General features: G+C 40.1%; 1 protein-coding gene across 2 annotated transcripts in view; it reads right to left on the reverse strand.

Moving 5' to 3' along the window:
- MBD5 (methyl-CpG binding domain protein 5) overlaps window positions 1–22,742 on the reverse strand; it is a 153,813-nt gene that overhangs the window by 46,245 nt on the left and 84,826 nt on the right. For both annotated transcript variants that reach the window (XM_032211578.1, XM_032211569.1), the window contains exon 3: window positions 10,555–11,237. In XM_032211578.1, the coding sequence (XP_032067469.1) occupies window positions 10,555–10,667 (113 nt within the window). In that variant the 5' untranslated portion in view covers window positions 10,668–11,237. The remainder of the gene's footprint in view (window positions 1–10,554; window positions 11,238–22,742) is intronic.

The following is a 22,742-nucleotide window of genomic DNA, read 5'->3' on the forward strand; positions in this document are numbered from 1 at the left end:
ATATATGTTAACTATACTATATATTTTATATGTGGCCCAAGACAATTCCTCTTCACTCAATGTGGCCCAGGCAAGCCAAAAGTTTGGACAACCATGGCTTAGACTATACGTAATAAAAGGTTGTATATAACTACTGGATAAGTCAGCGTAAAGCAAACAATAAGTAGAAAAATGTCTGGTGCACAATTCATTTTATCTATCCAGCCTACTCAAACGGTGACAGTTTACTTTGGGATATATGTAGAGTACTCCCAAGCAGGGTGCTGCATAATTGGAAATGGAACAAAGGAGACTCTCATCTCCTGTTCTTCTGTTGTTCAGAAGTCTCCAAATTCTGTCTGCTGTTTGTACCCAGCCAAATACTGTGACTGCTGATATCTTGCCCTTCCATTTTCTTATGGGGTAAGAAGGATCTTGTCCCCCTAGGACAGGGATGTCAAACTCAAGGTTCATGAACCAGATTTGGCACGCAGGGTGTTTAGATCTGGCCCACAGGCCCACTCTAGAAACAGCAAAGGACCAGCCTGCAGCGCTTCTGCCAGCAAAAACAGAGCTTGGGAGGACTGCAGGAGGACGTCACAGCCAAAAACTGAACCCGGGAGGGCCACATGTGGTCCTCCTGGGCTCTGTTTTCATTGGCAGAGGGCGGCAGGACGTTGAGCTGGCCATGCCCACTTGGCCCCCCAAGGTCAAACACAACCCTGATGTGGCCCTCAATGAAATCAAGTTTGACGCCCCTGTCCTGCAGCATCCTGAAGCTATGAGGACACTGAAGTCTAAAAATATATTACATAAAATCAGGATATTCTTTACCTTCCCTTTCCAATCTTAGTTCAAAAAATAGTTCACCTAATAATGTACGTTTGCTCAAATATAGCACTAAGGAATATTATCTAGTTATTTTCTGAAGAAGATTGGATATTGAAATTTTGCACACATCAGAACTAAGTTTAAGCCACAAACCTTTTTCCCATGCAAAAAAGTGAGAAACCAAACCTGGAAGGTAGTCTGTCAATGTTATACTCCAAAATAACTGCACTTCTCAGGAATTTCAATTTTATTTTAGTTAAAATGATTAGAGCATATTCCTGAATTGGTGGTATCAAAGTGATGAGAAAGGTAAAAAATATTTGAAATTTGGGGATCATGGCATCACTGTTTTATTGTGATTTTGCAAATTTTTACCTTTATTAAAATACTTCAGATTTTCCATAGATGAGTTGATGAATATTAATTATTAACTATTTTGATGTTTTTCATTTTGAAGCACTAAAGGTTCTTGACTAATGACCACAACTGAGCCTGGAATTATGGTGATAAGTGGTTGTGGTCGCTAAGCAAGATGCCCACATGATCATCTCTCTCAATGACCACACTCCTGGCTCTTACTATTGTGGTCTGTTAACCAGCTGTGCAGATCACTAAATGGGGTGCCTCAGGGAATGGGGGCAGGCCCAGACCTGTATTGCAGCACTTCCCCAACTCATATGTGGTCTTTACTGGGATGCCTTTACCCCACTGAGGCAGTTTCCTGACCCTCTGGGAGCCACATCCTTGTGCCTAATCTTCCTGGTCACACCAATTACCTCTTCCAAAGATCACTTTTCTGAAATAGTGTCCAACTGATGTGATATGTACACTTTTGAGAAATTGTGAGAGTGGCAGCTAACTTCCAGAATGACGTGAGGTGGCCGTGCCTTGCATTGGCTAGGCGCTCTTTTGGAAAGGCAATTCTCAGATCTCAAGAACTGCGACTGCTTGCAAAATGGCACTCGCTTCCTGATGGCACAAGACAGCTTCTGTATAAGAAGTCTTTACAACGCATTAGCTGATTAGAAAGGAAGAGATAAGTGGAGAAAGACAAGATGGGACAAAGAGAAAGCCCAAAGGAGTGGGACCCAGCGGGATGGGCTACAGGCCCAAGGCCTATGGGAATTTAGCCAGGTAGGAAGCAGGCCCAAGGCCTGTGGGCATCTAGCTGAGTGAGAAGCAGGCCCCAGGGATCCAACCAGAGCAGAAGGGGTGGGGGAGAGGAAGATTGGCAGGTGGATCAGTTGCAGTGTCCCTATAGTCAGTTGTAAGTGTGGGTATATTGCCAAACATCCAAAGTGTGATCACTGGCTTCAAGGATGCTACAGCAGCCATAACGTCAGGCACAGGTTGTGTCTTTCTTCAGCATTGTCATAATTTCGAATGGTTCTAAGTCAAGGACTACCTGTAACATGATGTATTATTGTTGGAACTGAATGTTGCCTAATTTAGGCAATACTTCGTGTGGTACTCTAACAAAATACAGGAACATAAATTACATAAGCATAAGTTGTTCCAATAAATATAGTTCCATTGAAAAATACAATATGAATGGAATCTCCCTTTAACTGTGTAAAATATGGAGCTTCCAGGAGCCATTTTCATTTGCTTTTAAGTATTATTTCATGTTTTTGCAAAATTCCAGTCTTTTCTCCATTCTATTGTTTGCATCATTCCTTCCAAATGTGCTGTTGAAATTATGCCGTGCTTTATACAGTAAACTAATCACAGATCAGTTATTGATATAAGAGTCAAATGAATCTAAAAGATTACTGAAGCTGATAGTATAGCTGCTATTCTGACCATGCTGTACCATGTGCCTCAAGGAAGCAAAGTTTCAAATTGCTTAACATACAGATCAGCTGGCAATTATCCAAGTCCTTTGCCAAAAATATAATGGATTTTATACTTGTGCCAAGTTCTAGGAACACTTGACAGAGAAGTTATAATATAAATGTTCGGTCATAGCAAAAATAGAGTCAGGTTTTCAATCTGTGGATACTAGATTTATTGCTTAGCCTCTACTGCAGATTATGCAGTTGTTGCCACAAAGTTAGATCATATCTATTAAAACCAAGACATACAGTAACAGTATTGTACACTGCTCAAATGGAGTTCATTGGAATAAATTCAATACATATTACTTTACATAATGTAACATGCCATAATATAAATATCTATCTTCATGTGACTGAACTTATCTTACATGCTAGTAAAGTAATTCTCAAGATTTTACAATCCAAATTACATCCACACATGGAATGAAAACCAACATATGTATAAGATGGATTCAAAAGAGGCAGACACTAGGGATCATGTTGTTAATAAGTGACGGATAATGGAAAAGACTACGGAATACCAAAAATGGTTATTTTTACTTGAGTGTGTAAACCCTCAGAGATTATAGATAGCCCTTAAACATAGATATACCAAGCCACCTCATCTACATATTGAAAAATGCATGATGACGAAGAAACAAAGAAAATGGATTATGGAGCAACAACTTAATGGTTCACAAAAGGAAAAAGGCTGTGCCAAAGTTATATATTGTAATTTCATTTTTTTAAAAACTTGTATGCAGAACGTATCATGAGAAGTGTTGGACTATAAAAGAAATTAGGATTACAATTGCTGGCAGAAACATCAACTACCTCAGATACGCTGATGGTACCACTTTGATGGTAGGATCAATGGAAGAATTAAGGCGTCTCTTTTGTTGAAAGTGAAAGAACAGAGTTGCAAAAGCTGGTCTGCTCTTTGATATGAAAAAAAATACATACAGATTATGCCAACTGGCAATGCCAACGCAAATAGGTAGAGAAAAAAACTTAAAAAGCTATCACTTTGTTTTCTTAGTGCCAAAAACTTACAGGGATGATGACTGTGACACGAAATACAGAGGCTTGGGAGATGACAGATTTAGACAAAATGCTGAAGTGCAGACAGCACATTGACAAGAAAGGCACATATAGTTAAGGCTGTGTTTTAGTTGTAACACATACCTGTGAAAACTGGTAAGTCAGAAAGGTGGAAGGAAGGAAAATGGCTCTCTTTGAATTGTTGTGCAGGATCAGATTACTTTGTACTAGAAAAACTATATATAATTCAATGCTAGATGAAGTAACGTCTAAATGCTCAATGGAAGCAGTAATAATGAACTAAACCATAAATATTTTGAACACATAACACAAAGACAAGAACCATCAGAAAAAATCTCTGATGCCTCAAACAATCAAAGGCAATTGAAAAAGAAGCTAGCATAAGACATTGATGACAAAAGCAGCAGCTTATAAGAACTAAAAGAAATAGTTTCAGATAGACAATCTTGGAAACATTATATGCAACAGGCAATAAGAGCCAGAATATATATCTCCACAAGTAGTCCTCATTTAGCGAATACCTTGTTTACAATCATTTATAGTTACGACGATGATGGAAAAGCAACTTTGTGACTAATCTTTGCATGTATGACCTTCAAATGTCTGTAAAACAAAGGAAACTGAAATAAGATCATAAGCACAATTGCAATTTCACATAGAGCCTTCTTCGGTTAATGACTGAGTCGGTGGGCCCAACCGTGGTTGCTAAATGAGGATTACCTATATCTCTGTCCCTAGCTATATGTGCTCAGTAATGTAATCAAAAATTGTATTCAAGAATAGGAAACTATACATAGGCACTAGCATATAAATCAGAAAGTTTAATTTGTAGGCTAACACCATACAATTAAGCTAATTTAACAGCCTTAACATGCAAAATGAAATAGCTGAAAACGACATGAGATAGCATGTAACATGATTCATAGTGTAAGATTTGTTTTCATGTACTGTATTAATTTTTATTCTTTGTTTTCCAGATTTCCATGTCGTAGTATATGTCAATGACATATTCAATATGTAGACACTGACTATAACAAAGAGAAAAATAATTTCTTTGTTTGGTCATGTTAATAACTAACCTTAAACACATTCTTGCCCCTAATATGCCAGAATGCCATTATTAAATCAAGATGAAATATCTCATTTTCCTTTTTCTTCCATTTCAAGAAATAAGTGGGAATAATGGACCAAATGCTGCAATCGCTATTCTGAAGGTTGCTGGATATTGCCCTTGTAATAAAAGAATAGGCAAACACAGGTTTGTTGAAATATTTGTAATGATGATGCTGTGTCATAGGTAACTCTCAGAAAATTGTTCCATTGCAGGACTCACTACCATCGTCATCAAGTCAAGTCAAACAGGTCCACCGACCAGAACGTAATCTGGCTATGTTGCTCAGAGCTACCCAGCATGCTTCCTTCCAGTCTAAAAAGCCTGTATTTTAAGGGGTTGGGATATATTTAACGAAACATAAAACACTATCCCGTTTTTACTTGCTAAGAATGACAATACAGATAGTCCTCGACTTACGACCATATTGAGCCCAATATTTCTATAGCTGTGAGGCAGTTGTTAAGCGAGTTTTGCTCCATTTTACAACCTTTCTTGCCACAGTTGTTAAGTGAATCACAGCAGTTCTTAAGTTACTCTCATGGTTGTTAAGTGAATCCAGCTGCTTGTGAGAAGGTTGCAAAAGGTGATCACATAACCCCAGGACACTATAATCATCATAAATATGAGTCAGTTGCTAAGCATCCGGATTTTTATCACTAAATGAACTGTTATAAATTGAGGGCTACCTACAACTCTTATGTGCAGCCATAGTATTGTCTTCGTTTTGTACCATATTAGTTTCTTATTTTTTTTCTTTTTATAATATTAGATTTTAAGACTACATCTACTGGCAAATTGTTTCTCACAAATACCCAATTAACTTCTCCTTTTAATGAGGACATTGCCAGCGTATTCACTACTTCTATTTAAATTCTATTTTATAATATAGTAATAGCAGTAGACTTATATACCGCTTCATAGGCCTTTCAGGCCTCTCTAAGCGGTTTACAGAGAGTCAGCATATTGCCCCCAACAATCTGGGTCCTCATTTTACCCACCTCGGAAGGATGGAAGGCTGAGTCAACCCTGAGCTGGTGAGATTTGAACCGCTGACCTGCTGATCTAGCAGTAGCCTGCAGTGCTGCATTTAACCACTGCGCCACCTTGGCTATAACAATCTCCTTTGTCATTTCAGCCAATGCCCATTTCAGTATCTTGTGTAATCTAAAATATATTTTAACTTATAGATTCAAATGGGACATTAACTTTGTTTTGACAGCGATAACATTCACATTTATCACAACGAAACCTAGTATTAATCATTATTATAACAAGTTTACTTTTCCCCAATTTCTTATTTTCTCAACTATGTTAGTTTGTGGATTTATGTAGTTAAAAAAAACCCAATTCACATATTTCATGGACATTTTATATTACTTTTTCCTGATATGTGCATTTTATATGTAATTTTCCTACTCTGCACTTTTAGTAAGCAATTTTGCCTTATATAATATATTTTTCTGCATAACTTGCAATAAATATATATTTTGTGTAGAGGTTTCTAATTGCAAACCACATTATAGAACAGCATAGAAATGTTTCAACTGAGATATATTTACAGAAAAATTTGGAGGAATGACATGTGCTGTTCATTTCTAATTGCAATTCTGTCTCTAATTAATACTGTTTAAGCCAGTTTTTGAAAAGGTACAAGAGAAAAAAGAAGCAGGAGAAGCAGTGTGAAGGGCAAAAATGAAATTTTGTTACTAATTTTACTACTACTAACAAAGAGTGTAATAAATTTGTATTATAAGGCAGTTCTACAATCCGATCCTAGTTCTCTTCCATTTTTATTTCAAACTCTAGAACAAACAGAAAAGTACTTTAGCAAATCAGCACTATCACAGAACATTAGTTGTACCACTAAATCATCATATTTAATAGGCAAAATAAAACACCACAAATTTTAAATAGAATGTACTGTTTAGATGTTTGCTATTAATTTCAATATTGGTAGCTGGTTTAGATATGTAATTCTAGCTTAATAAATAATTTGTTTGTCTGTCTGTCTGTCTATCATCTATCTATCATCTATCTATCTATCTATCTATCTATCTATCTATCTATCTATCTATCTGTCAATCATCTACCTACCTACCTACCTACCTACCTACCTACCTACCTACCTACCTACCTACCTATCATCTATCTATCATTTATTTATTTAGTGTATGGCTTTGTTACATTATAATGCTAATGCACAGTAGTTTGGCTGCTTGTTTTCTAGCTCTGTTAGGTACACAATTGCCACTAAAGCCATTGAGCTACCACGCCTCTTAGTAAAAAGTTTACTAAATAACAAACAAGTGGTAGGCCCATATGTTTCTTATACCAGTGATGGGGATTCAGTGTGTCAAAAATTTGGAAAATGTCTTACCAGTAGTCTTCAATTTAGGATTACAATTGAGCCCAAAATTTATGCTGCTAATGAGAAATTTATTAAGGGAGTTTTGCCTCATTTCACGAGTTTTCTTGTCACATTTTAAGTGAATCATTGCAATTATTAAATTAGGGACACGGTTGTTAAGTGAATCTGGTTTCCTCATTGACTTTGTTTGTCAGAAGGTTGCAACATGACCCCAGGACACTGCAACTGTCATAAATGTGAGTCAATTGTCAAGCACCCAAATTGAAATCATGTGACCATGGGGATGTGGCAATAATTTATAAGTGTGGAAAATGATCATAAATCACTTTTTTCAATGCCATTGTAACTTTGGATGATCACTAAGCGAACTGTTGTAAATCAAGGACTCTCTGTATTTGATTCTGTTGGTGTGTCATATCTCCCACAATGCACAGCACTAGGCGGCAATGCTGAGGCTGAGCCAGAAGTTGAGGACTAGGCCTAGACCTCAACTTCAGCCCTCAAAGCACCACTGCCACTCAAAAAGGCTACTTCACCCTGATCACCAAGGCATGCAACCTTTCCATTGAATCATATAGTAAGAAAAAAACTTTGTAACCATACTTGTATTTGCTGCAAAGGAAACTGGAAATTTCTTTCTATCCATCCATCCTTCCTTCCTTTCTTTCTCCCTCCCTCCCCTTCCTTATTTTGCATTAGTTTTGTTAGTTTATGTTCTCTTTAAGTATGTATGTATGTATAAAAGATAAAGACAGAATGTTAAATAAAAGTCTTATAATAATAATGATCAAATCAATGTTCATACCGAATGAATAAATAAAATGTACAAAAAAGTCTACTTGAATATTTTGGTTTAGCTTAGCATTCAGTATATTTTAATGGATTTTATAAGGTAATTTTATTAGGTAATTTTTCATATGACCTAATAAAGACTTCTGATAAATGTGCTAGGTTTATTGCACATTGTAATAAACTTCAACTTATGAATACCAATATATCTCTTTTTTTACTTCTTAATAGGTATCTTATAACAGCATGTCTGTTTTTGAACATGAGAAGAAAAATATATTTGGTCTCCATAATGGTTTAGCTAAATACAAGTTCGATTTTGGAAAAATAAACCCATTGTTTATAGGATTTTGTTGCCTTGATTCTTTCAGAAACTTTAAATAATTTCTACTTCCTGAAACATATAACTCATTATTCTGATAATGTTTTCTAGGTTTGCATACACATGGTAGTAAGCCTCGGTTTTCCAGACATTTAACATTTAGAAATTGACTTATTCAGCAGATGGTTCATAGATAGGACTAAGCAAGATTAATCTTTTCCACTGCAGGGAAGAATAAAGCCATATAAACACAGAAGATTGCCCATGGCAGAATGTAAAATCAAAACATGAACTGAAGTCTACATTCCTGAGTTTAAATCCCAGGCCTTTTCTTTCTGCATTTCTAAGCCAATAGTTTGGAGCAGGGACCCCTGATTTGAAGAACTTATGGGCCACTTCTTGCATCAAAATACAGCAACCATGTGGAAGTGAGGAACTTTACACAGGCCTAAACTCAGGTATCAGTCTCTTCTCCTTTTGTACAGGTGCCAAGAAGAAACCTCCCTGCCACAAGTACCACATGGAAATAAGACCCTTCTACCACGGATACAAGGAAAGAAGCTCCTGATCATTCTGCATGTAAAAAAAGTGGTTAAATCTGAACCAGAAAGAAACTTTAATTCTACAATACTGTCAATTGATATTTCAATGTATTTTCAGTATTAATAAGTTTGAGTATAACATGTTTATATAATGTTCTTGGGAGACATACATAGTTCCAACTAAAAAACCCTTATTTTTTTCCTCCTGAACAAGTAGCCATCTTAAATTTATCACTCTTCAGATTTGATGTTATTACTTTGAACATACAGTTAATGACAGTGGTGAAATGCTCTGAAGTCGGCTATTGGTTCACTTCACACGTGCAGGCGCAATGCAGGCGCTACTGCACAGCGCTGAAAAAGGAGGATTAAGAAGCCTTTTCTGAGTCTGCAAAGGTAATAGAACAGCGGGTGGGTGGGTGGGGAGGAAAGCAGGACTTCCTGCTTTCTAGCAAATCTAAATCGCACGGCATAACTGATTGTCGCACAGCTGATCATTGCAACTACCAGTTCGTTCAAACTGATAGTAAAAAAATGCTAGTAGTTCAGGCGAACCAGTAGTTCCGACAATCAGCTGTGCGACAATTTCTAGCGAATAAAAATAATGAGGCAAAGCTGATTGTCGCACAGCTGATCGTTGGAACTACCGGATTGCCCGAACCAGTAGCCTTTTTTTTTACTACTGGTTCAGGTGAACTGGTTGCATTTTTTTTTTTACTATTGGTTTGGGTGAATCGGTCCAAACCAGTAGCATTTCACCCTGATTCGTGACATTCCAAAATGTAAAATCCATCCATTTAGAGGCAATAGATTATCCAATTTGGGGAATGGATCCCCCTCCCATTATATCCAAAAAACCAAGCAGGATTATAGGATACTTTAAATGTGGGAATTGAAATGTTTCTTAATTTAATGGATTTAAAAAAAATGTTACACTAAGGACATTCACCATCTACACATTGATGTATATTACTTGTCAGCCTCTTTTATTATGTCAGTTTTTCACAGTGAGGTTTTCAGTGATTCACAACCTATCACTAGGCCTGTACATGATTATGTGCCCTATATGTTTCTTAAGCACATTTATGGCAGACAATAATAGATGTGAAAGTTTCAGATATTTAAACCAATGAGAAAATATGAACATGACTTTTAAGTGATATATTAACAACACATTTTTAACGGGGGCTTTTTTTTTGCTTTTCATCCCCTCGAATGAATCTAATTTAGTATCCACAAGTCAACTTAATTATTAAATAATGTTAATTATTAGCTGTGGAGCTCTTTGAGTTCCTTTTAAATAATCTCTTTCTGCATTGAAAGGCTCATGATACCCTAGGATTTTAAATATTTTTATAAGATGAATTTAGTGCCGTTTCTTTGAACTTTTATGTTCTACGAAGTTATTAAATATGTTCCATCAGCAGCTTCTCTGTTTAATCTGTATTTAGAAATTGCAAAAACTATTTTCACCCAGGTTTATCTGCATTTAAAAAAACCACACAAATTAATTCTTAATGTAGAGGCCACTTGAAAAAGTGAGCTAAGCAGGTTTGTGGACAGAGTTAATTTTAGACATTTTGTTTTATCATTGCTTTCTCAGGATAGTAGAGATTACTGTTTATGGGTGTAAGAGCAATCTATTATTTTCTTGCCAATTCAGCAATTCCCATTCCACAAAACTCTGATGATGAAGGCATTTTCAGCCAATTACATAGCTGCATACTTACCTAATATACAGGACTCCATTTTGATCCACCCTCCGTTGCCAACCAACTGGGACTTGTACTGCTGGCAGCCCTCCATCCTTGTCCCCACTGTCACATTCCTTGCTTCCATTCATTTTTCTGATTAAGCTTATGATTCTTCAAAGATATCAACAGGAAGATGATATCCTTATTCTAAAAATCATCATGGCCTTCAGGAGGTGGCCACACAGCACAGTAATTCCCAGGGTGTACAAAGTGCATTGGAAGGCTCTGTCTCAGTCCATAAAGTTGACCATTTTTGTTGCTGTTGTTGACAAGTCAATTGCCCATTCTGAATCAAGGCAGTTATGAAATGTGTTATTCCTTATGTAGTCATAAGGATATCCTAAATAGGTAAAAACAAGTATTTCCAACTTGGGAAAATCATAATCCATCAATTTTCTGTCACTGGCAACAAAGGGACACAAATGTTTATTCCTAGTTCCATAGCACAACTCCAAGCTTGCTGACTGTCTAAGCTAATTTGTATTTTGAGAAATTAACTCCCATTTTTACAGATGTATGGCAACTAATACCTCCAGGTATTCAATCCTTTTCATATGCCACATTCTTTTTGTTTTCTCATGCTCTTCCATTCATTGTCCAAGGTACTCCTGGACACTTCTTCTGATTCTCTCATGATGATACAACTTCAAGGTGAAAGCCTGAGGAAAGAACATAAACAGCTAAATACAATTATCATGTTTTTAAAAAGGAAGTTAGATACGTGCATTTTAAATTTGTTCTGTTTGGGGTGTTAAATAGCTCATTAAATAAGAATTCTTTTCTCCTCAGTCTATTTGCACAATACAACATAGTCTGATAAACTGTCATTTGGGGTTTACACAAATAGGACTTGTATCCCACCACAAGCTTTAGTTAGAGTTCAGTTTTATGCAAACCCAAACCTTGGATGTTTCAGATTTAGAGGGTATAATATATCTGAAATAATAACTCAAATCCACAAGATGCTTTGCTACAGTCTCTTTCTACACCAGAGCTGGCATGAAATCACACCTCCCTAAATTTTGCTGTCTACACATTGCATCCCACAATGCAGTATGCTGAGCCTTCCAGAGGAAAGGGGAAATGTTAATGTTCTGAATGGCTCAATCTGTGCCTTTTGTTGGAGCTTTCACCAGATTTGAGATCTGTTTCTCCAGCACATGGAAACTGGTTGTAAATGCGAACAGATTGATAAATACCAAAAATGCAGCAATGTGACCGGAGCCGGTGGGTGCGGGGTATGTGTGGCATGACATTTTACCTTGGACAACAATGCTTTACTGGTCATACACATGTTCTGAGGCCGTTGTAACTGCAAACAGTTGACCAAGGATAAGTCGAGAACTGCTTGTATGACTTAAAGGAAGGATGGGTTTAACACATCCAAAGTTGATCACTGGAGTATTTGACCCCATGCAGCAGCATGGAGTCAAGAGATTTCTTTTTCATTTCTTGTCTGCTTGCCAGGTTAACCATTTCAAGAGGCAAATGACATACACAGCAACCCAAAGCAGTGTTTTTCAGTCTTATGTTCATAAACATGTGAACAATGTAGTCAATGTCAGGAAAACCTGCTCTGCAAATGGATAGATAGCTGCTTAATCAACCCATTTACAAAGGAAGGAAGGAAGGAAGGAAGGAAGGAAGGAAGGAAGGAGAAAAAAAGGTGTACAGATGCTAGGGATTCAATCTCCATCACAGCCAGAACTGAATGAGGAATGGATTAAATAATCAGAGACAAGATTGATGAGGCAGTCCTAGAAGAAACAATGGAGCCACAAGATTGAGAGTATGGAACATATCATCTCACTGTATATGTGTATGTACATATGGACCCTGAATTGTCAGCAAGCTCTTTCTAGAGGTGGGATGGGAAAATACTAGTTCCAGAATTGGGTATCAAGCTATCCTTGGACTGCCTTAGCTGTGGGGAGGACACTGAAATTCAAGGCAAGGGCATGTTAGTGGGCTGTCCTTATACAGGGTAAGGAGGCTGTGTAGATTCAACTATACTTAAAACGAAACAGTGCAAAGCAGAAGTACAGGTAGTCCTTGACATACGGCCACACTTGAGCCCAAAATTTCTGTTGTAAAGTGAGACATTTGTTAAGTAAATTTAGCTCCATTTTACTATCTTTCTTGCCATAGTTGTTAAGTGAATCCCTGCAGTTGTTAAGTTAGTAACAGGGATTGTTAAGTGAATATGAATTCCCATTGGTTTTTCTTGTCAGAAGGTTGCATTAGGTGATCACATGACCCGGGACACTGCAACGGTCATACATTTGAGTCAGTTGTCAAGTGTCTGCATTTTGATCGTGTGACCATGGAGATGCTGCAATAGTCATAAGTGCAAAAAATGGTCATAAGTCACTTTTTTCAGTGCCATTGTAACTTTCAATGGTCACTAAATGAACTGCTGTACCTAGTGGCTATGGTCGGTGATCTCTCATCAACTGTGTTAGTTCCAAATGTAATTCTAAAGTGACTAGAAATTATGAAATCTAAATATGTTGTGCTTGTTTTGCATGACACACAACAACAACAAACCTAGCCCCCAGACGTACATCTGGAAATGATATTTTTCACCATATTCACATTTTATATCATTTACCTGAATATTTCATTTTGTACAGTGTCTAACAATTCTGTCTGCTAGCATGCATGCATGCCACCTCCTCCCCTCCCCCTCCATCTAAGGGGGATTCTCTAGGACAGGGGTGTCAAACTTGCAGCATCACGTTGTCGCCACGTAATGCATTGCGACTTTTTCCCCTTTGCTAAACCGGGGGTGACGCATCCGGCCCGCGGGCCACGAGTTTGACACCTCTGCTCTAGGACATCATATGACATACCCTACATATGCTAATTTAATAAGTATAGGAACCATTAGTTTTCAGTTCCAATCATATTTAACTAAAATTGTAGCCATTACAGGAAGTGAATTTGGCTTCCCCAGTGATTTTGCTTGTCAATAGGTCGCAAAAGGCCACAATAGTTAGGTTCATATTACTTACTTATGCATATTGCTTTACTTAATTGCTGTGGGCTATGTACATAACCAGGTTTTGACTGGTCTCAAAATTTATGCCTCTATTATGAAAAAAAAAAGTCTACTAAGGTTTCTAGACACTAGCATAATGAGAATCAAAGTTGGCATTAGCTTCTATTCACTGGGGAACAACTTTGTGCTTAGGCCTAAACCTGCCTCCTGAATGGCAGAACACATAAATGGCAGCCAATTAAGTTTGATTCATACCATAGCTTGTTTTGATAATGATTTGCTGATCCTAGTGCAGATAACGTGCTAAACAATAAACAATGGCTTGTTTATTTCCCAACCCTTCATACTGACCAGCTGCTAGGAACTCTGGATATTCACAAATAAAAACATATTCAATAATAAACAGATACAATGATAAAGAAAAGAAGGAATAAAAGATGAGAAAAACTAGGCAACCGTAAGAAGAAAACATACACTGCCAGAAATAGAAAATTTCTGAACACAGTTGTTCTGTTTGCACAATACAGTACACAAATTCAATAAGCCCTGTTATGGTTTGGTGTGATATTGTGAGCCCAGTAATGTCATGTCAGGAGTTTCCAGGCCAGGGGTCTCCAACCTCACCAGTCCGTGGATCAGCACCGATCTGTGTCATGCCAGAAGCTCCATCCATGGAATGCAGGCAGCACATGAAATAATGTCCCCTCTGCTCCATGGAAAAACCTCTCTCTATAGAATCAGTCCTTGGTGCCCAAAAGGTTGGGGGCCACTGTTCTAGGCCAGACTTGATTTAATAATAAATCAAGTCTTCTTTGATTCATGTCCAATTTTGCATTATGACAGGGACACAGCCATGTATTATCTTGGTACTACTATAGCAGCACTTTCTTTAAAAATGTGGTTTATTAAAGAAGTTAGCCTATTCCACAGTCTTGGGATGTCTTCATAGTTTCTTCTCCAAATTCTAATCAGGGCCGATTCTGCTCAACTTTCAAGAGCAATCAATGTCAACTACATACTAACCTCTGCAGATTATTATTTTTATTGTATATTTGGAAATAAAGTTAAATGGGATTACTATTATCTGTGACTGAAATACAACAAATAGTAAATGTGTCAATCCTGAAGCTGACCTGACCAAAGCCATCTTGGAGCTTCAGTGTTGCCACACTGGAGCTGAGGGATTGGGGGTGGGGAATAGCAAAAATAAAATACTTTCTCTTGGGAACCAAGGACATTCTCATACCTGGTCAGAGGAAGGAGGAGTAATGTCACCAGGCAACCAGACGGAGCCGTAATTGGACCATATGACTGATTGTTTTGAGAAAGTGAAAAACTTTTGCTTTTAATTAATTGGGAATCCTCAGAGTCAGTTTTCACCAGAATTTTGCCAATACGATATATCCAATAAAGCTATTCTTTAAGGAATCTACTTGCCTCGGAGTTTTGCTTGAGTCTATTACCTGGAACCCTGACAAAATGTGCATTATTGTCGATTAATATTAAAAAAGCTAGAAACCTAAATAGATACAAAGTACTTCTTCCAGATCAAAATAATTGTCAAACCAAGTCAAATTTTCAGTGTAAAGTAACCTGGTTGTTCAGTCATTAAGTTGTGTCCGACTCTCTTCATGATCCCATGTAAACCTAAGAATTGTTCAAAATTGGAATGTGGACTTTATCAGGCTTTTTACAGTGTAAAAATAACAACATGAATATAATTTACATAAGCTACTTATCAATGTAATTTTTGGTCCTTCTTTCAGAATCAGAATTAATATTAATATTATTTTAGTGTTGTTGACAACAATAATAATAGTAATAATACGCTGATAAAAAAGACAAAGAAGTCTGGATAGTGGATGTTGCAGTACCTGGAGGTAGTAGAAAAGAAGAGAAAGATCTGGAGAAAATCACAAAATACAAGAACCTGCAAACAGAAATAGAACAACTGTAGCAAAAGAAAGCAAAGACAGCTAATAGTAATAAGCACCTAGGATGCAATCCCAAAACAACTTGAATACCAAAAGCACCAACAAAATCCGTCATCAGTCATCTATCACTATATCATTAAACAACATCTGACTATCCCAGGTCTTTGGGAAGAATTTGATAGATGGACAAAAATGCCACACCCAAGCTGGCTGTCTGTCAGAGCGGGGTTCCAGCCAGCACGCACCGGTATGTGCCTATCGTGGTCGTAGAATTTAGCATGCCTTCCCGTACTGGGGCTTCCAGAGGCCCCATACCAGAATGGCCCCTCCCCTGGCCTGCCCCCCCTGCTCACTCCCTCGCCTGCCCAGTCATCGCTCTCTCTCTCTCTCCCCACGTGTCCATACCATGCTTGCCCCACCCACTCATTTCATTTGCCGGACTCAGCTATTGGAAGAAGCCCATGCTTCCTTCTTTTTGACAAGCGCCTGGCAAAACTGGAACTTTGCAAACCGCTTCTCAAAGAGAAGGAAGGGGGGAGGGGGACGGATTTCTTCAGATGAGCCCAGAAAGGCCACTTTGCCTCCGCTGCTCTCCTTCTCGCATGGCAGGTGCGGCCTCAAGGGGAAGATGTCCTACCAAGGCAACAATATCCCTCAGATCACAGTGAGGTGAAGCGCCCTTGGGCATACTCTGCTGGCCTTCGGCAGCCGAGGTGGGTAGGTGGGAAGCTCCAAAAGTACGGCATGAAGGGGAGGGGCGCCTGGCAGGGGGTGCAGCTTCCCTTTCAGCCTTTGAAGCCACACTCGAACCGTTCAGCTCCTGTGGATGCTTTCCCAGCTGGCCGCCATTTATAAATGGAAATTAACCATCTTCTTTTAAACTTTCCATTTCAATGAGAATTTAGGAAGTTTTAGAAAAATTCTCATTGAAATGGAAAGTTTAAAAGAAGTTGGTTAATTTCTGTTTATAAAAGTCACATGGCAATGGTGCGCAGGCTGCTGACCGACCCAGCGCCTGCCCAGGGTGGTGGGGCTGTCCTGGAGCATCTCCCAGCCAGGAAGGGGAACAAGGAGAAAGAGTGGCCAAAAGCCCAACTGCAGACAGCAACGGGGCATGAAGGAGCGGCCACCCAACAGTACTGGGAGTGCTGGCAGGAAGGTTGCGTGGGCCTGGAGGAGTTGGGGAGACAGTAGTTGAGGCTGCTCTGGGCACCTGCAATGGGCAGCAACCTGCCGCCCGCAGCTCTTGGAGGAAGGAGGCAGGGAAGCGAGCCCTGGGCCTCATCTCTGCCTCCTTCATCGAGAGCAAGGCTCGAGTCCACGCACAGGCACTCCCTCACACACGCGGCCAATGTAGCGGGGAAAAAGAGGAGGAGGAGCCCAGCCATTCACACTGAATTGTTTGGCTCATCGAGCACCCCCACATGAAGCTGAGCAAAGGTGGGCGAGCACCTCTCACCTTTGCAACTCAAAGGCTGGCATTTTGCCTCTGCGGCGCGAATCGGGACTTAAGCCGTGGCCCAACTGCCTCCCCTTCACACCTCTTGCAGCTGCTGGCTGCTCAGGAAAGATGGGAGGCTTCAGCTGGCCAACTTGTGTAAGACAAGACAGGCAGGCTGGCGGGCACGTGACTCTGCCCAGGAAAAGGTAGAAGGTGCGGAATCAGTTCTGCCTGAAGGTGAGAAGGCTTGGAGCCCCCCTCTCCACTCGCCCGCCAGCAGAAGCCTCCTGGGGGTTTTTGGCTGGCAGGCACGTGGGGAGAGCTCCAAGACTTTTTGCCTTCAGGCAGAGCTGATTCCATGCCTTCTACGTTTTCCCAGGCAGAGTCACGCACCCGCCCACCTGCCTGTCCTGTCTTACACAAGTTGTTCTGGAGTGAGTGAGACCATCTTTGGGAAAGAGCCATTCCTTCTGCTCAGCTTACACACTTGAAAAGCCCCTGTGGTTCCACATCCGCAGCTGATCCCTTCCTGGGCAAAAGGGTGCCTTTTTGGTCCCAGCAGGGCTTCTGGAAGAGAGTGGCTGAAGCGGCTTCTCTCTCCTCCTCCTGCCAGCTGAAGGAAAAGCCGCGGGGAGATGGGCTCCACGTGCTGCTCTGCCAGGCTGCCACAGCCGATCCTCCGCTGACCCCTAAAGAAGAGGATCAGCCACTTCCTCTTTAGGGGTCAGTGGAGGATCGGTTGTGGCAGTCCGGCCCCGGCTGCCTTTCCCCAAACCCAGACAGTGCTACTCCCACTTTCACAGTGTCCGAGCTGCAGAAAGTGAAGTGCCACTTCAGCAGCGCTTATCTCCAGCCAAACTGCAAAGCACACGGAGAAGAGAGCAGCCATGCCCACAGAAGCAGAGACCAGCCACCGCCACCGCTGCTACCCCTCTGTTGCTGCTGGTGGTGACATGGATGCATCTTCACTGTATGTTCTGCAGCACCCAGTCTCATGAGAGGCAAAATGGGAGCCTCCGGGTGGAAGACAAGTGAAGGGCGCAGTGGCGGGAGAGGCTGGCTGTCCCTGAAGCCAGCTCTCGAGGAAGGAGGCAGAGATGAGGCCTGGGGCTCGCTTCCCTGCCTCCTTCCTCTGAGAACTGCAGACTGCAAGGAAAATGAGGCTTTTTTGCCAGCCTTCCACCTGGCAAGACAGAGATTTTCGCCAACTGGAAGGTATGTGTGTGAGAGAGGGGGGAGGGAGAGTGAGAAAGAAAGAGAAAGAGTAAGAGAGGAAGGAAGGGAGAGAGAGAGAGAAAAAAGAGAGACAAAGAAAGAGAAAGAAAAAGAAAGTTGGGGAGACAAGAAAGAAGGAAGGAAGAAAGGAAGGAAGGAAGAAAGTGGGGAGAGAGAAACAAGAAAGAAAGAAGGAAGGAAGGAAGAGGAAGAGGAAGGAAGGAAGGAAAGGAAGAAAGAGGGAGAGAGAGATACACAAGAAAGAAGGAAGGAAGGGGAAGAGGAAGGAAGGAAAGAGAAAGAGGGAGAGAGACATGAAGGGAAGGAAGAAAAAGAAAGGAAGGAAAGAATGAAAGAGGGAGACACACACACACACACAAGAAAGAAGGAAGAAAAAAGAAAAAAAGGAAGGAAAGAAAACGAGAGAGAACTTATGATAACAATTGAGCCCAAAATTTTGGTTGCTAAGCAAGAATGTTGTTAAATGAGTTTCACCACATTTTACAAGTTGGTCACTCCCACTGGTCACATGACCACTAAGCCACACCTACCCACCTACAGAATAGGTTCTAAAAAATTTTGAAACCCACCACTGCTGGCAATGCAATCAATCACGACTACTCAAGTCACAAGACTCTGGGCGGCATTTCGTATCCAAACATACAATTTAAAAAATGGCAGCCTGGACTAAAAACACATCAATAAAAACATGGCAGGGACTCCAGAAGAATAGAGTCAGGTTTTAAGGGCCTTGTAGAACTCCAAGAGTATGGATGCCAAATGTATTTGTGGGAGGATGTTGTTCCAGAAGGCAGGGGGTAGTGAAACAGAAAACAAATTTCCCAGGTTCCACAAGATACCACTATTTAATTGAGGGGACCTGGGGTGCCACCATTCTGCATGAAATGCCAGAAGAGCAGAGACAATTGCAGATACAGTCCCCCAGATAACCAGGTCTAATGCCATAGAGGACTTTATAAATAAGAACTGGTACATGTAAGCTAAGCAACCGATGCAACGCATGGAGTAGCAATGACGCATGGGCATAACAAGAAGTGCTCATTACTGCTTGTACTGTTGTGTTTTGAACCAGGTAGGTTTCAAGGGGAGGTAGAGCACTTGCAATAATTCAGTTATGAGGTGATTTCAGGACTGTCTGGAGCCCCCCCCCCCACCCCCAGTCAAAGCAAGGTTGCAGCTGGCATACTAGATGAATTTCTGTAAAGGTTCTCCTGGCTCTAGCTGCCATCTGGTTTTGAGCAATAGCAGCAAGTCCAGAAGGGCCCTCAGGTTGCACCCCAGTCTCAAGTGGGAAATAGAACCCATCCAACACCAATTGCAGAAATGTCCTTGACTTAGGACAGGGGTGTCAAACTCGATGCGTCATGCGCTGGCCATGCCAACCCCGGTTTAATGAAGTGGGGAAAAGTCATGCTACGTCTTGTGACGGCATGAGTTTGATACCCCTGGCCTAGGCCAAACAGCCACAACCACAGCCACTCATTCTTGTAGAATTGAGCTGAAGCCTGCCTCTTTCAAGTCCTTGAGGGATCATCTCCTCTCTCAAAAGAAGATGATCTCATCACATGGACTCGTCCTTTTGATCACCTCCTGGGCTACCTTGACAATCTAGGAAGGGCTAGGATTTAACAAACTGGAGGCCAATGCTGACAGATTAGAAGAATTTATCTACTTCTTCAGGAATTACAGAACCAATGTTATTTTTTTTAAATTTAAGAACAAAAATATTAGGAAACAAATTTCTATCTGAAGCATAACTTTAATGCAGTTACTGTAACACAGCATAATTAGCTAGAATGTATTTTTGCAATGCATATCTGTAAGAATTAAAAAGACTTTTCATTGGATCCTTATGTATCCAATGGTCCCTGCATACATACCGGGAATAATCTTGTGCTTCCTTACTATGTTTAGTAACAATATGTTTACTTAAAAAAATAGACTAGCAAATGGAATTTTCTATCCATTGTTAATTCTACCCTTCTAACAGTAGTTACCATCTCTCAGCATTGTGTCACGGTGTTGTAAAAATAATGACTTGCTAACTGTTTCAGAAATAATATTTTTGAAAGTATGAGAACAGTAACAAGCAAATATGAATTTGTGATGGAATGTGTGGATGACCTTGGAGAAAGAGTGGAAAGGATGCTGCCTAGAGAAAGAGGGAGGAGCCCAAGTGGCTAATGGTCAAGAGGAAGAAACTTAGAAAGGACGTTCCTTAATCGATTGGGCACTTCAAAGTGGTGGTGGGAAGTTCATACTTTCATACTTGCAAGATTTTGTTAATGTAGCCTTAGAATAAAGTAGAACTGTTTCCTATCTGGTTTACTAGGGAGGGCTGACCAAAGTGGATTTTCTATAATTTATATTTTTTTGTAAAGAATTGTTTCCTTTGAAATATTTTTTGCAGTTCTACTTGTTTTATCCTTTTTTGTCTCTGCAGTTCTAAATACACTGATTGTCAGAGACCAAAAAGGAGAAAAAAAGAGAACACATACACACAAAAACATACACTCTCTCTCTCTCTCCCTCCCTCTCTCTCAAAGAGCAATACAAAGATAAACAGTTAAGGCAATAGCAGGCATTAGGGGAAAAAAATCAATCCCCAAAGCAGCAGCTTGTCATATCAAACTAGAACACATTTAAGCTCAATTTCTTCCAATGGCAACTGCGACAAAATAGAACACGGCAACCTTCTTAAGAGGTTTCAGTGGAGATGCCAGTAGAAACTGTAGAGTTCTGCTTGCCTTGAAGGAGGCTGGGGTGTGCCTTTTCCTCAAGAAGCCATCAATATGGCAATATTATGCAACTATCATCCATTCTCCAACCTTCCAATTTTAGTAAGGTTAGTCAAAAAGGCGATGGTCTGCAACTGTGAAAAGATCTTGAGGAAGGAGACTATTTAGATCCCTTTCTGTCAGATTTCAGGCTCAAAAATCATATCAAGTCTGTGGTGGAAGTTCTTGTGGATGGATGACCTTTGGCGAGACTAAGTCAGTAGAACTGTGAGTTTTGTGGTCTTGCTGAATCCCTCAGCAGCTTTTGATACCATTGATTGTGGTATCTTTCTGGACTGCCTCCAAACCCTGGGAGTAGAGAATACTGTTTCACAATGTCTCTCTTCTTTCTTGGAGGATACTTAGAGTCAATGTTTTGTGTGTGTGTGTGTGTGTGTGTGTTTGTGTGTGTGTGTGTGTGTATGTATGTATGTGTGTAGCATCCTAATAGTGGAAGAGGGGATGGCTCTATTGTGAGAGGTCCTTCAGGGAATGATGTTCTATATCAGGGGTGACAATCTCGCAGTCCGCAGGCCAGATGCGTCACTTGCTGGCTCCACCCCGCCTGGTTTAGCTAAGGGGGGAAAAGTCCCAATACGTTACGTGATGCTGCTGTCATGCCGTGGGTTTGACACCCGTTCTACATGAAGCCTGGGGGTGATGATCTGACGGGAGGAATGCCTTTGGACTTGCAGATCCTACTTTAAGAGCAGATAGATGCAGGTATCTCTGGTGTATCAGTTATATTCTCTTTTAGATGGGCAGGCTCTGCTTTCAGTGGCCCATTTCATATAACCTCTGAATAATCCTAAATTGAATTACTGAAAAGCACTCTGCATGGAGCCATCTTTGAAGATCACTCAGAAGTTTTCACTAATCAAAAATGTAGCATCACTTTCTCCATGTAACACTCCCATTTTGAGAACTCTATTGTCTACAGTTTTCTTCTGGGTACGTAAGTCAATGTACTGATTGTCACCTTTAAAATGCTTCATGACTGAAGACAAGGATGCCCCTTAGACCTCCTTTTCACCAGTGGTTTTGGTCTGTCAAATTCTTAAGTTCTGGGAGAGTGAGATCCCTCAGGGGGACCCTGCATTACAGAACATAATCTATAGGAGCTGTGATGATGAGCCTTTCCTGTGGTGGCTTCCCTTGCTTGGAATGGTACCCCCAATGATCAAATTGACACCTCGAGTTTCCAGAAAGCCTTATCAATGAGGCTATTCCAGAAGCCTTGGGGGAAGATCTGTTATAGATGGTGAGGTCCTCATTTTATGGGTATATTTATTGTGATGTTCATAAGAGTTGTTCTATTGTAATGCAAATGTTATTCATTTATTTTAACCTTCATACTGTAAAAAGAGGAAGGTAAGCTGCTTAGAGTTTCCCTGGATCTGAACTGAGCCCTGAAAATGAGTCAAAAAAATTCATTTGCACCTAACTTTTGATGGTATTCTGTTTAGCATGAAATAAAATATACGAAGGCACACAGACTTTTTAACCTTAAGGAAAAACCCATGTATTATCAAGAGACATGAGAGCCATTTTTCTAGACAGATTAGAGTGGAAATAAGCTTATTTCCATACTGACACAATAGTGTGTGACATACACATCCATACAAAATGTCTTGAATCCATAATGCTACTGTATGCATATGACTGTCTTCCTCATAAGATAGAAAACAAAGTCCAATAAATTCTAATTAAATTGATTTTAATCATGATAGCTTTTTTCCATAATGCTTTCTTTAGAGATCATTAACCAGGAATAT

Source organism: Thamnophis elegans, chromosome 1, assembly GCF_009769535.1.
Source record: "Thamnophis elegans isolate rThaEle1 chromosome 1, rThaEle1.pri, whole genome shotgun sequence".
NCBI lineage: Eukaryota > Metazoa > Chordata > Lepidosauria > Squamata > Colubridae > Thamnophis > Thamnophis elegans.